Genomic DNA, 14,273 nt, shown 5'->3' on the forward strand with positions numbered 1-14,273 from the left:
CAGATTGCCGCCATTACTAGTAAAAAAAAATAATAATAAAAATGCCATAAATCTATCCACCATTTTCTAGACGTTTAACGTTTTTTTTTTTTGCACAAACCAGTCAATATACGCTTATTGTGATTTTTATTTTTTTTTTATCAAAAATATGCAGAAGAATACATATCGGCCTAAACTGAGTAAAAATTAGCTTTTTAAAATAAAAAAAATAAAAAAAATGGGGATATTTATTATAGCAAAAAGTACAAAATATATTGTGGGTTTTTTTTTTTTTTTTTAATTGACGCTTTTTTTTTGTCTCAAGCGCAAAAAAGTAAAAACTGCAGAGGTGATCAAATACCTCCAAAAGAAAGCTCTATTTGTGGGGAAAAAAGGACATAAATTTTGTTTGGGTACAGTGTCGCATGACCGCGAAATTGTCAGTTAAAGCAACGCAGTGCCGAATTGCAAAAAAGTGCTCTGGTCAGGAAGGGGGTAAATTCTTCTGGGGCTGAAGTGGTTAATGTAAGGTGTGGGTGAAATATTGGGAGGGTAATGGAAGGTAGGGGGTGGATATTAATGAGAATTAGTAATGCAATGAGCCGTTTTGCACTCCCGCGCCAAACCAAATTCCGGACTAAATACCCTCCCAGCAGACAGCACCAGGTGGAGCTAATCACTGGGAACTGTTGGCTGCTGGGGGACACCCGCTGGTGGACAGTCGAACTACAAATTCCCCCTCTAGGAAGCACAGCACCAACAGCAGGTGATCTAGGTTCTGACACATCCCATTAGACAACAATGGGACTGCCGATACGAGGAATGCATGCAACACCTGTGCATCCCCAAAGCAGGTAAAACATGAACGCGGTTTAATGGTGCCAAAAATAGTGTTTTTTGCGGCTATATTCCTATGCCAGGGTTCCTGGACCAGAAATAACAGCACCCTTTTGCAGGAAAGGGGGGTTACAATTTGACATTAAAATATTCCAAGGGAAGCTAAACTTTTTACATATTGCATTGAATCCTTTTCACAGGTGACCGTCGATGATTACGAGCAGGCTGCCATCAAGCTTGCCAAAGCCCTGCTCATACGAGAAAAATACTGCCGGCTGGCATACCATCGATTCCCCAGGACCACCGCTCAGTATTTGTGTACGGCAACCAATGAAATCTGGAAGGAGGAAGACGAGGTGTACCCAGGTAGAGACTCTGTTCTATACTTGTAGTGTATGATGCAGGTAAGGAAGCCATAAGGCCTTAGTGACCAGCCTGTACCCCCCGAAGACCCTCCAGACACTAATCTGTGTTTTCTTATTGCCCTGTTATAGCAGTGATCTCTCTAGCAGTCGCAAAATATGTTTTCGGTCTGGCTGTTTTCTAAATCATGTCCCTAGTCTCCAGCAACTGCTATTGTATCATGTCTGCAGTCTCTGACCATCTCTTGTATCAGGTCTGCAGTCTCTGACCATCTCTTGTATCAGGTCTGCAGTCTCTGACCATCTCTTGTATCATGTCTGCAGTCTCTGACCATCTTTTGTATCATGTCTGCAGTCTCTGACCATCTTTTGTATCATGTCTGCAGTCTCTGACCTTCTCTTCTATCATGTCTGCAGTCTCTGACCATCTCTTGTATCATGTCTGCAGTCTCTGACCATCTATTTTATAATGCCTGCAGTCTCTGACCTTCTCTTGTATCATGTCTGCAGTCTCTGACATTCTCTTGTATCATGTCTGCAGTCTCTGACCATCTCTTGTATCATGTCTGCAGTCACTGACCATCTCTTGTATCATGTCTGCAGTCTCTGAACATCTTTTGTATCATGTCTGCAGTCTCTGACCATCTCTTGTATCATGTCTGCAGTCTCTGACCATCTATTTTATAATGCCTGCAGTCTCTGACCTTTTCTTGTATCATGTCTTCAGTCTCTGACCTTTTCTTGTATCATGTCTTCAGTCTCTGACCTTCTCTTGTATCATGTCTGCAGTCTCTGACCATCTCTTGTATCATGTCTGCAGTCTCTGACCTTCTCTTGTATCATGTCTGCAGTCTCTGACCTTCTCTTGTATCATGTCTGCAGTCTCTGACCTTCTCTTGTATCATGTCTTCAGTCTCTGACCTTCTCTTGTATCATGTCTGCAGTCTCTGACCATCTCTTGTATCATGTCTGCAGTCTCTGACCATCTCTTGTATCATGTCTGCAGTCTCTGACCATCTCTTGTATCGTGTCTGCACTCTCTGACCATATCCTTTTTCCGAAATTCTAACAAAAAAATATTTGAGAGCTGGCTCTAAAATTTTCCATCCAAAAAATCCGATCGGACTTTTTCCGATCGTTTGTAGAGAATTCCGACAGACAAAAGTGCCACGTGCGCACAGAAACAATTACGAGACGCAAGCTATTGGCTACTAGCCTCTACATAGTCCCGTCGTACGAAACGAACGTCACTGCGTTCCGACCGATCGGATTTTCCAACAACTTTGTCCGACCGTGTGTATGCAACACAAATTTCGGCCAAAATCCATGGAAAAAACAAACAGTTTTGTGCTAGGAATGTTCGGCCGTGTGTACGCGGCATTAGGCTGGGATACCATTAGAATTCAAGTGTGTGTAAAGGCAAGCGTCTCAATACTTTTGGTAATATAGTGTACTCGGAGATGTGTGTGTATATGTGTGTATATATATATATATATATATATATATATACATACATACATACATACATACATACATACATACATACATACATACATACATACATATACATCCCCTTTAAGTCAACCTTCATCCAGCTGTGATGTAGATCGCTAACCATGGTGGTCCTAAGTGGGGAAAAAAAGGACATGTTGAAGTCATGCTGGAGGTTAATCTTAATCTCTATTGTTACATTTTAGGTTTATTTTTTTTATTTTTTATGTTTGTTTTTTTTGCAGAGTTTAACCCTCCGCCTGTGGAAGAGGATCCATACAGCCTAGAGAACGTCCCGGCAAATCTTAACTACGAGGTGAGGATGAAGAGCGGGATCCTCTACATCTACGACAACAAGGAGATGGCTGAAGCCGATGAGGCTCGCAGTCTGCCATACCCCGACCTGGAGACCTACACGCTGGACCTCAGCCACGTCTTGACGCTCATCGCCGACGGTCCCACGTACGTTTTGTTACCCTCAATGCTTAGTATTCCTGATATGTGGCTGCTGTACCATGTATCGCTTCCTTTTGTGTGAAATCCCTGGTGTTCCTGCCAGTCCCTCTGCTTCCCTATTAAAAACTGACCGCACTAAGCAGGAGAGCACGGCGTGGTCAGTTCGCTAGCTGTGCTGGGATCCCAGTGTACTCTCCTCCCAGTGATCATATTTGTCCTGACTTGCCCCTACCGCACAGCCATTCACGAGGAAGCTCAATGCACTGCTGCTTCTCTTCTCCCCAGCTTTTATTCAGCTGAGAATAGAGGGGATGAGATCACTTATTTTAAAAAAAAAGGGGGAAAAAAGGTCTTTTGTAAAAAATTTTTTTTTTTATATCTATACAAAAATGTTTTGCCTTTCATTTCTATTTTAAACTGAATGGGTTGTTTTACAAGCTGATCGTTTGCAATCGCTTTAACCAATTCAGCCCCGGAAGATTTTACCCCCTTCCTGACTTGATTCAGATATTTGTTTATCTGAAGTATAGACGAAAAGTGGATAGGACTAATTGGATGGGAAAAACGAGGTTCAGGTCCACATTCCCTTGTACAACATTGTAAAAAAAAAAAAGTTCCTAAAAAAAACTGAGACTTTAACCTCTTCAGCCTTGGAAGGATTTACCCCCCTTCCTGACCAGAGCACTTTTTGCGTTTCGGCACTGTGTGGTTTTAACTGACAATTGTGCGGTCGGGCGGCGTTGTACCCAAACAAAATTGACATCCTTTTTTCCGCACAAATAGAGCTTTCTTTTGGTGGTATTTGATCACCTCTGCGTTTTTTATTTTTTGCGTTCTAAACCAAAAAAGAGCGACAATTTTGAAAAAAACACATTTATTTTTTACTTTTTGCTATAATAAATATCCCTCAAAAATATATTAAAAAAAATATTTTTCCTCAGTTTGGGCCGATATGTATTCTTCTACATATTTTTGTTAAAAAAAAAAATCGCAGTAAGCGTATATTGGTTTGTACAAAAATTATAGCGTCTACAAAATAGGGGATAGATTTATGGCATCGGGACTGCGACATCATGGCGGACACGTCGGACAATTTTGGCGCATTTTTGGGACCAATGGCATTTTTACAGCGATCAATGCTCTAAAAATGCACTGATTACTGTAAAAATGTCACTGGCAGTGAAGAGGTTAACCACTAGGGGGGGCGATCAAGGAGTTAAATGTGTTCCCTATTGTGTGTTCTAACTGAAGGGGGGGGGGGGGACTGTGCAGGGGAGATGACAGATTGCTGTTCATACTCTGTATGAACAGACGATCTGTCTGTTCTCCCCTCAGTTTACACACACAGATCCCGGTTCTCTGTGTACCCCAAACAATTGTGGGAGCGGTGACCACGACCTGCCGGGCACTTGCATCGGCTCCGTGGGCGAGCAGGGGGCCCGCGCGCACCTCCGGCAGCTCGCACACGCCCCCTAGTGGCCGAATATGTTACCGTCGTAACATGACGGTGATTCGCCGTGTTGCCGCAGTACAACTGCGGCTGGTTGGCAAGCGGTTAAGTTACATCTGGATTGCATAAGGCTCAATACAAAGCTAACACAACAGGATACAAATATTCTCAAAAAGTGAGTTATTTTCAGCTGAAAATAGAAAAATTAGTTACATGGCTAAAAATAAAGATCCGTAACCTTGTATAAAGATTCGTAAATTAAGCCTTTTGTGTAGGTGCAAACCGAAAGCCGGCCTCACCTATGGCAATTATGATGGAGCAATCAAAACTTTTATTGCTTTTGATTAAACCATTAAATTAAATGAATAAAATAGGATTTAATAAAAAAGTTTTTTTTTTCTGTTTTTAATTACATTTTCCAAAATGTAAATTTTCCACTTATTTTTATTTTTATTTTTTTGTCAATTCACAAATTAGCCAAAGACAATAAAATGGTTTCTGTCGCCTGCAAAAATATGGGGATAGAAATGTCCTTTCTGGAGAAATGCAATCACTTTCAATAGAATTTGCTGTTTTTTTTTTTTTGTTCATGCTTTTTTTTTATTTATTTTTTTTAAGCTTTAATTTTTTTAAATTTGAACTTTCAAACTGGATTGAAGCTGTCAATTGATTTCCCAAATGTTGGCGGTCGATTTTATTTTTTATTTTTTTTGCTAATGACTACATGTGATCAGGGCTTTTGTTCTCAGAGAATAGGTGCAGGTACTCCTCCCTTGCAGGCCACCCCTTGTCTACGCTACCTACCCACCTCCGAGCACCGTCACTTGGTTCCCCCCTTCTACCCGCCTCGCCCTTTTTTGATTATTTTGTGGCACTAAGTAATTTGGATGGAATTTATTCAAAATTATATCAAGAAAAGCAGTAAAATAGATCCTCATGCAGTAATGGACAATGGACCCCCCCCCCAGCGACAATGGACCCCCCCAGCGACAATGGAGCCCCCCAGCAGCAAAAGCCCCCCAGCAACACAATGGACTCTCCCTACAACAATAGACCCCCCATGCAACAATTTACTCCCGCCCCCCCCCCACACACACACAAGAGTAGATCCCCCCCCCCCCCCATCGCAATATGTCCCTCCCTGAGCTATGACTAAGCACCGTGTTCGGTGTGAAACATGTCAGCGGCTGTGCAGTTAGTCTGTTTACCAGCCTAGATGCTATGATTTTAATTACATTTTTGAAATAAAGTTGAATAATTCGGAGTGCGGCTATCCAGCTACATCTTTTCTACTTCAGTTCCTGTTGCAAACAGAGCCAGCACCCTGTGGGATTGTGGAGACAGCTGTTTTGGGAGAAGTCATTACCTTAGAGCGGTAATTCTTTGTAACAATAGGCCTCCCCAGCAAGAACTGACCCCCTCCCCTTCCCCTCACAACAGTAGATCTCACCCCCCCCCCCCCCCCCAATGGCAATATGTCCCTCAGCAGACATTGACAGACCCTTCAGCAACAATTGACTCTTCCCCCCCAACAACAGTAGACCCCCCCCCCCCCCCAATGGCAATATGTCCCTCAGCAGGCATTAACAGACCCTCCAGCAACCATTGACCCCCCAACAACAGTAGATCTCCCCCCAATGGCAATAGATCCCCCAGCAGCCAGCACCAACAGACCCTCCAGCACCCCTTGCCATTACATACATTTAGTAGTGGAGGTGCCGGAACTGCGCTCCCCCTCGTTCCCGCTGAAAAAAGCCCCGCTTGGGATGGTATTGGAGGTTCCTGGTGGATAGAAAGTGAAATTGAGTGAACGTAATGAGCCCGGGAGGAGATGACCAGCAACATTCGGAAGGACGCAGGCTTGTTGGGTTGTTTACAAGCTTTTACTGCACAGCCCAGGGAGAGCAGGCCAGGCAGTAGCTAATAAACCTCTTGGAAGCAACACAGCAGGACAGACTTGGCAGTCCTCGTCTCTTGAGTAGAAGTGTAGCCAGAACTAAAAAAATGTTTTCTTTGTCGGTCTTGTCCAATGACCTCACAAGTCCTCTTTGCCCTCTTTTTTCCGTCAGTGGAGGACAGATCCCAAATGCTGCAGAAAGCGCTGCCAATGCAGCAGTCTCCTTTTGAGTACAGGGTGGTGGAGCCCTTGGCACCCCGGGCTCACGGGAAGGTACTCTGGACGTACTTTAACCCAAACAACTGTATCGGTTAGTGTGTGTGTGGTCAGCAGGAGACCACATCCGAGATTAGCAGAGTTTAGCAACTGCAAATGTTTTGCTATTAAATATTTGTTGTTGTTTTTTTGGGGGGGTTTTTTTGATGGTCTTTTGTCCACGCTTGGGCTTTGCCTGAATGAATCCAGGTCAGTTGGCCTTTCCTTGTAGCTGTGGTCCAACGTAACCTTTAATCTAGCTACCGATGTTAGCACTCTTTCTGGTGCCAGAATACCCCAAATTTCCATATATTCGAAAATAGAAACCGCCCTATAACTTGCTAATTCACCTACAAAAAGGGCACCATGGGCAAGAAAACCATCCGTTTTACAACACATTGTTTTTCCTCACATCTACAGTATCTCACAAAAGTGAGTACACCCCTCACATTTTTGTAAAAATTTTCTTCTATCTTTTCATGTGACAACACTGAAGAAATGACACTTGTCTACAATGTAAAGTAGTGAGTGTACAGCTTGTATAACAGTGTAAATTTGCCGTCCCCTCAAAATAACTCAACACACAGCCATTAATGTCTAAACCACTGGCAACAATTAGCCATTTTTCCTGCCCAGTGCCATGTGACTCGTTAGTGTTACAAGGTCTCAGGTGTGTTAAATTTGGTGTTATCGCTCTCACTCTCTCATACTGGTCACTGGAAGTTCAACATGGCACCTCATGGCAAAGAACTCTCTGAGGATCTGAAAAAAAGAATTGTTGCTCTACATAACGATGGCCTAGGCTATAAGAAGATTGCCAAGACCCTGAAACTGAGGTGCAGCACGATGGCCAAGACCATACAGCGTTATAACAGGACAGGTTCCGCTCAGAACAGACCTCGCCATGGTCAACCAAAGGAGTTGAGTGCACGTGCTCAGCGTGCTGTCCCCTCAAAATAACTCAACACACAGCCATTTAATGTCTAAACCCCTGGCAACAAAAGTGAGTACACCCCTAAGTGAAAATGTCCAAATTGGGCCCAAAGTGTTGATATGTTGTGTGGCCACCATTATTTTCCAGCACTGCCTTAACCCTCTTGGGCATGGAGGTCACCAGAGCTTCACAGATTGCAACTCCATGGCGACATCACAGAGCTGGTGGATGTTGGAGACCTTGCGCTCCTCCACCTTCCGTTAGAAGATGACCCACAGATGCTCAATAGGGTTTAGGTCTGGAGACATGCTTGGCCAGTCCACCTTTATCCTCAGTTTCTTTAGCAAGGCAGTGGTCGTCTTGGAGGTGTGTTTGGGGTCTTTATCATGTTGAAATACTGCCCTGCGGCCCAGTCTCTGAAGGGAGGGGATCATGCTCTGCTTCAGTATGTCAGAGTACATGTTGGCATTCATGGTGCTGCAGCTCAGTTTCAGGGTCTTGGCAATCTTCTTATAGCCTAGGCCAGGGCTGTCTTTAATATTGATTTGAGCCGGGGCAAAAATTTTCTTGGGGAGGGGGGGGCCCCCTTCCCCCATGCAATTTCACTCTCCACCTTCTCTGAGTCATACAATAAATAGCAGCTAGACTTAAAATCAGTTTACTGTATCAGATCAGGCAGCGATTGGGATTGGTTGCCAGAGGTTACAGCATATCATTACCGCTTATTGACTGGTTGCTAGAGGTTACAGCACACATTAAGGCTCACTGATTAGTTGCTAAAGGTTACAGCACATAATTTCTGCTTGTTGATTGGTTGCTAGAGATTACTGTACAGTAATACTGCTCACTGGTTGCTATAGTTTACAGCACATCTTCTCCTCTCTGCAGGGGGGCATGATATGCATATGAATGCCACCTTTATTTACCTATCAATGCCCCCGGGCTCAGATATTTACATATGAATGCTGCTGCTATTTACATACGAATGATGGTTATTTACATGTAAACACAGGGTCTGCAGGTGGGTCATCTTTACACAACAATAGGGCAGAGCTGGGCAGCATTAGTAGCAGCACTTACACAGATATCGGGACACAGCACAGGTCTAAAACTTCAAGGGAAAAGGGAATTTAAACTGGAATGGTTGGCAAGTATAAGGCAGTTGCTTTGGGCTCCACAATTACAGGGCCCAGGGCAGCTGCCCCTTTTGCCCTGCCTTAAAGACGGCCCTGGCCTAGGCCATCTTTATGTAGAGCAACAATTCTTTTTTTTCAGATCCTCAGAGAGTTCTTTGCCATGAGGTGCCATGTTAAACTTCCAGTGACCAGTATGAGAGAGTGAGAGCGATAACACCAAATTTAACACACCTGAGACCTTGTAACGCTAACGAGTCACATGACACTGGGCAGGGAAAATGGCTAATTGAGCCCAATTTGGACATTTTCACTTAGGGGTGTACTCACTTTTTTTTTGTTGCCAGCGGTTTAGACATTAACGGCTGTGTGTTGTTATTTTAAGGGGACAGAAAATTTACACTGTTATACAAGCTGTACACTCACTACTTTACATTGTAGACAAGTGTCATTTCTTCAGTGTTGTCACATTAAAAGATAGAAGAAAATATTTACAAAAATGTGAGGGGTGTACTCACTTTTGTAAGATACTGTATATATCATTTATAGACTTTTTTTTTTGCACATTATATAGATCTTAAAGTGGTTGTAAACCCTTACAAACCACTTTGTCCTAAGGTAAGCCTAAATTAAGGCTTACCTGTAGGTCCAAGCAATATCTCCTAAACCTATATGGTTTAGGAGATATTTGCCCGAAAACGGGCACCGCTGTCTACGGCGCATGCGCCGTAGACAGCGGCGCGCAGGCGCACTAAGCGCTGCATTTCCAAAAATGGAGCTGCCGCGCATGTCGACTCCCGTGCGCATGCGCGGGAGGGACGTCATGGCGGCTTCGCCGAATGACAGCGGCGGAGCTGCGAGACGCCACCAGCAAGATAGATGCGGCGGACTACAGGGGACAGCGGCGACTTCGCTGGCTCCTGTGTCAGGTAAGTGACACATAATGGGCTACTATGCGATGCATAGTAGTCCATTACGCTTTACATTTGCAGGGAATGAAAGAGGAAGTAAACCCATCAGGGTTTACTTCCTCTTTAATAGATCAGTCTCTGTTCCTGACGTGGAATAGTAATACTATCATTGCATACATGCTCTAGGCCAGTTTGGTCAGATACCGAATAATCTGGCAGAATGTTTTAATAAGGAACTGTCCCACATGGATTCCTAGCTACATGAAGAACACTCCTTCTATTCTTGGTGGACATCATCCAAGTCCTTAGCGTTGGAGGACTACTATACCAACCAATTGTCCTCAACGTGCCCAGGATGATATAGGAAAACGCCATGATGAATGATTTTCTAATCTAAGTTCTTGGCTGCCTCTTCGTAACTTGAAAAAAATGACATAGACAAAGAGTTGACTGTCTTGACAAGTTTCTCATGAAGCTTTTTTTGTTTGGGAGGAGAATGGCTTGCTCTTGGCAAGGCAGCTGGCTGGGAGCCTGGAGCCCTTGATCCACCCCCCCAGCACATTATTACGATAGGCTTGGGTAATTTTATTTACTTATCATGGATCCCGCCTCGGCTGCTTCTGCAGTCTTTGCAGTCGTAAAAGTTTAACCAGTTTGTCTGGCTGGATCTGGGAACAAAATGGAGGAATGTCAGGTGACCTCATTTTCTTTCGCTATCCTGGGCCTCGTATCTAAACAATCATGACTTCACAGCATATTATCAGGGGTGGAAATGAAACGGCAAAGGATTACGTGGGGACTCTAGGTAACAGTATATTTTGTGAAACAAAAATTGTGTATTATATAAATCAAATTAAAGAGTACAATTTGCCCTTGTACACACGGTCAGAGATTCCGACAACCAAATCGGTCGGATTTTGCCCGTCGGATTTTGTCCGAAACTGTTGCATACACACGGTGGGACAAAATTGTCGGAAAATCCGATCTTTCAGAACGTGATGACGTTATTTCGTTACGATGGGACTACGTTCAGGCTTGTAGCCAATAGCTTTGATGTAGGAATTTGATCTGAGCATGCGTGGCACTTTGTCCGATCGGAATTCTCTACACATAATCGGAGTATGTCCGATCGGAGCATTTTGTCGGAAGATATTTCCGACAAGTTGGAAAATTTGGTCCGACGGATATTCCGACGGAAACAGTCCGATGCAGACCACACACAGTCAGAATATCCGACAAAACGCTCAGATCGGACACATTCCGTCGGAATCTCCGATCGTGTGTACAAGGGCTAAGTCTATGTATGGCTTGTACCATTTTATTTTGTAATAAAAACTTATTTGATTTAAAAAAAAAAAAGATTTTCTTTCTTTTCAAATTTTTTAGACTTTCAGATCTTTGAATTCCCGAATTCCGAAAATTCGGAAATTCAAAAATTTGAAAATCCGAAATTTCGGAAATTTGGAAAATCGAAAATTCGGAAATCTGAAAATCGAAATTCGTTAATTCGTAAATCCGAAATTCGTAAATTCGGAAAATCAAAAATTCGTAAATTCGTCAATCCGAAAAATCGAAATGTGAAAATTTTCAAAGTTTTTGAAAAAAATCAAACAAACGAATGAAACGAAAACAAACTAATTTTTTTGTCAGTGCACATGTCTAATGGGAAGCACAGGACAGGATGGACTCTGTGGGACAAGATGGAGAACAGCAGACAAAATCACTTTTACAGATGGACACCTCAGTCATTTATCCTACCTCCATGGAGAATAGACCCGGGGCATTTGGTTAGTTACCCTTCGAAAATCTGATAACAACATTTTTTGTTATTCGGATGTATCCGAATTTCCGAATCACAATAGTAACAAATTTCACTAAATCCAAAATTATAACGAAGCAAAATAACACAACCAATGATCTGAATTTCGAAATGGAAACATATTGCAATAAATACGGTAATCTACAAAGGTGAAATAAGATGATGAGTTCTACTTAGGCCACTTTATAGCATAAAATATAAAAACAGAATATAAAGAGATTGAATATAATAAAAAAAATATAACAGAATAGAATAAAACAGAATAGAAAATAAAATAAAACAATAGAATAGGAAAGAATAGAATAAAATAAAATAGAACAGAATAGAAAAAAAAGGATAGAATAGGAGAAAATAGATTTTAATAAAATAGAACAAATATAGCAACATGAAACTAATCCGATTATACGAAACCAATTCTGAAAACAAATTATTCAAACGTATCGAATATGATGAAATTAAAGGATTAACTTAATTTAAACTAAAACAAAACAATTTTTTGTGTACATCTCTAATAGAGAATACTGGTTAACAAGGTGTTTTATATAAAAGGAGCCTGTATTTGACGTTTACTATTAAAGTACAGATTTGCTGCTGCTCGGGAGCTCTGGGCTTCAGCAAAATGGTATCCTCCGTAAAGAGAAATCGGGACCAAAGCTGGAGGCAATTTACAGCACATAATAATTTTGGTTGCATAATTCCTTATGTGTAATGTATGTTTCTTGCTAAGGAACATTCTTTTTATCAAGTTATTATGGGTAAAGTTCCACTTTAAGCCATATGTCAATGCATTTTTTTGTATTTTAGTAGTGAACGGTGAAGTTGTACATATAGCATCTACCGCAATAATCTGTAGTGGTGAAGAGGAGATGATCAGACAAATCTCTTTATAAATCATAATGTCCAAATACCAATTTCCACAGTCCATTTCAACTCATCTGGAAAATTGGATATTAAAATTTTCAATGGCAAATTTCAACAAACCAACAATTAAACAAGATTTTCTTTAGTTATGGCAGTTCGTAGTGCTTGTTTATTATTTAAAAAACTGAGAATTTGCATGAAATTTCCTGGGGACACCCAACGATCCAACCTCCCTCAGGCATCAATGTTGACTACGACACAAACTACTGGTAGTTTGGACTATGAAGAAGTTAGAAAGGAAAGCTAGAAACACAAGGTTTTCCAACCTGTTCAATCGGTTCTCCTCCAGTATCTGCTAGAGACACCTACACATAAGGATGTCAACCAATCTACCCATGAAAGCCAGGTTGGAAGACTTTAATCTAATGTCTGTGGGCACTATAAGGCTCAACTGATGGCTAAAATATGCATTTGTCATCAATTCTAGAAGAGCAGAAACTGCCTCATAACTAAAATGGTTTCCCCAATGAGCAATTTCTAATCTTACGAGAATTTTTTTCTACTCCAGAGGTTTTTTTGATGGTCTCCTTGGTGGTATTTGATTTGGCTGATCCAATAACTCTTGCTATTGTAAGATGAGGGGTGGGAACAAAAGGCAGATCTTTCTGACCCTACTCATTGGGTGATGTCCCTACTCATTGGGTGATGTCGTTACTCATTGGGTGATGTCGTTACTCATTGGGTGATGTCGTTACTCATTGGGTGATGTCCCTACTCATTGGGTGATGTCCTTACTCATTGGGTGATGTCCTTACTCATTGGGTGATGTCCTTACTCATTGGGTGATGTCTCTACTCATTGGGTGATGTCCCTACTCATTGGGTGATGTCCCTACTCATTGGGTGATGTCCCTACTCATTGGGTGATGTCGTTACTCATTGGGTGATGTCGTTACTCATTGGGTGATGTCCCTACTCATTGGGTGATGTCCCTCTCCTTGTCATGGAGCAAGCCTGCGCTGAATGTGCTGCTTGCCCTACCTTAGGTGTCAAGGAGAGACCTAGACATATCATCTCATATCATCTCATACACAGAGTTTCTCTGTGTATGAGATGCTTCAAACCAGTTCTGATTTGTTGTAATACCTTTATTCTGATAACTTGGTCCAACCCAAGTCAACACTGTACACAAATGCTCTTTTATCTGATGTTTTATAACATTGTCTCCCCCACAGAAAGACCTACTGCCACCGAAGGTTGAACTTCCTGGGCTCCAAGTTTAAACTCCATGAGATGTTGAACGAAATGTCAGAACTAAAGGAGCTGAAAAGTGTACCCCACCGTGATTTTTATAATGTCAGGAAGGTTTGTACCCTGTGCATGGGGCTTAACTAAATTTTTGGGGTCCAAGCCAATGTCTTTTAAGCAAATCAATTATTTAATCCTCATAAATAGCACCTCAGTGTATGAAGAAGTGTGCGCAGCCAGAATAGTTGCTGTGGATAAGCAGATGGGTGTTGTGATGGAGGACCATTGTCTGGTTACATTGAAAGTTCCCGACTATGGCTCTTGTTCTTCAAATCTTGCTTAGAACTAAAGTAAAGCTGTCTATAAAAATATTAGATAGGGCTATCTATGCATGGATGACCTAGATGTTGGGTAGCAGTGGCAGTAAACGCACCAAGACCCGGGATGCCATAAGAGATATATTGAAGAACTTGTAAAACCATACAACAGCCCGGCAGGGGAGCTCAATAGATCAGGAACTTACTGTTTTTTGTAGGGAAGAGTCAGCGGTGGTAGGCCCAAAACCAAACACAGCGATTGCCAAGGGGGTGGAATGCAACCTGGCCAGTCCAACCCAGAAGGGAGCTTGCTGACGTGTAGAC

At 42.2% G+C, this 14,273-nt stretch overlaps 1 protein-coding gene across 2 annotated transcripts in view; it reads left to right on the forward strand.

Moving 5' to 3' along the window:
* The window catches only part of AMPD3 (adenosine monophosphate deaminase 3), a 96,353-nt gene that overhangs the window by 53,177 nt on the left and 28,903 nt on the right, over positions 1–14,273 (forward strand). For both annotated transcript variants that reach the window (XM_077453551.1, XM_077453549.1), the window contains 3 exons: positions 1,017–1,182; positions 2,915–3,131; positions 13,620–13,749. In XM_077453551.1, coding sequence (XP_077309677.1) covers positions 1,017–1,182; positions 2,915–3,131; positions 13,620–13,749 — 513 coding nt within the window. The remainder of the gene's footprint in view (positions 1–1,016; positions 1,183–2,914; positions 3,132–13,619; positions 13,750–14,273) is intronic.

This window comes from Lithobates pipiens, unplaced genomic scaffold, assembly GCF_037356315.1.
Source record: "Lithobates pipiens isolate NorthernLeopardFrog02 unplaced genomic scaffold, aLitPip1_a1.2 Scaffold_24, whole genome shotgun sequence".
NCBI classification, from domain to species: domain Eukaryota; kingdom Metazoa; phylum Chordata; class Amphibia; order Anura; family Ranidae; genus Lithobates; species Lithobates pipiens.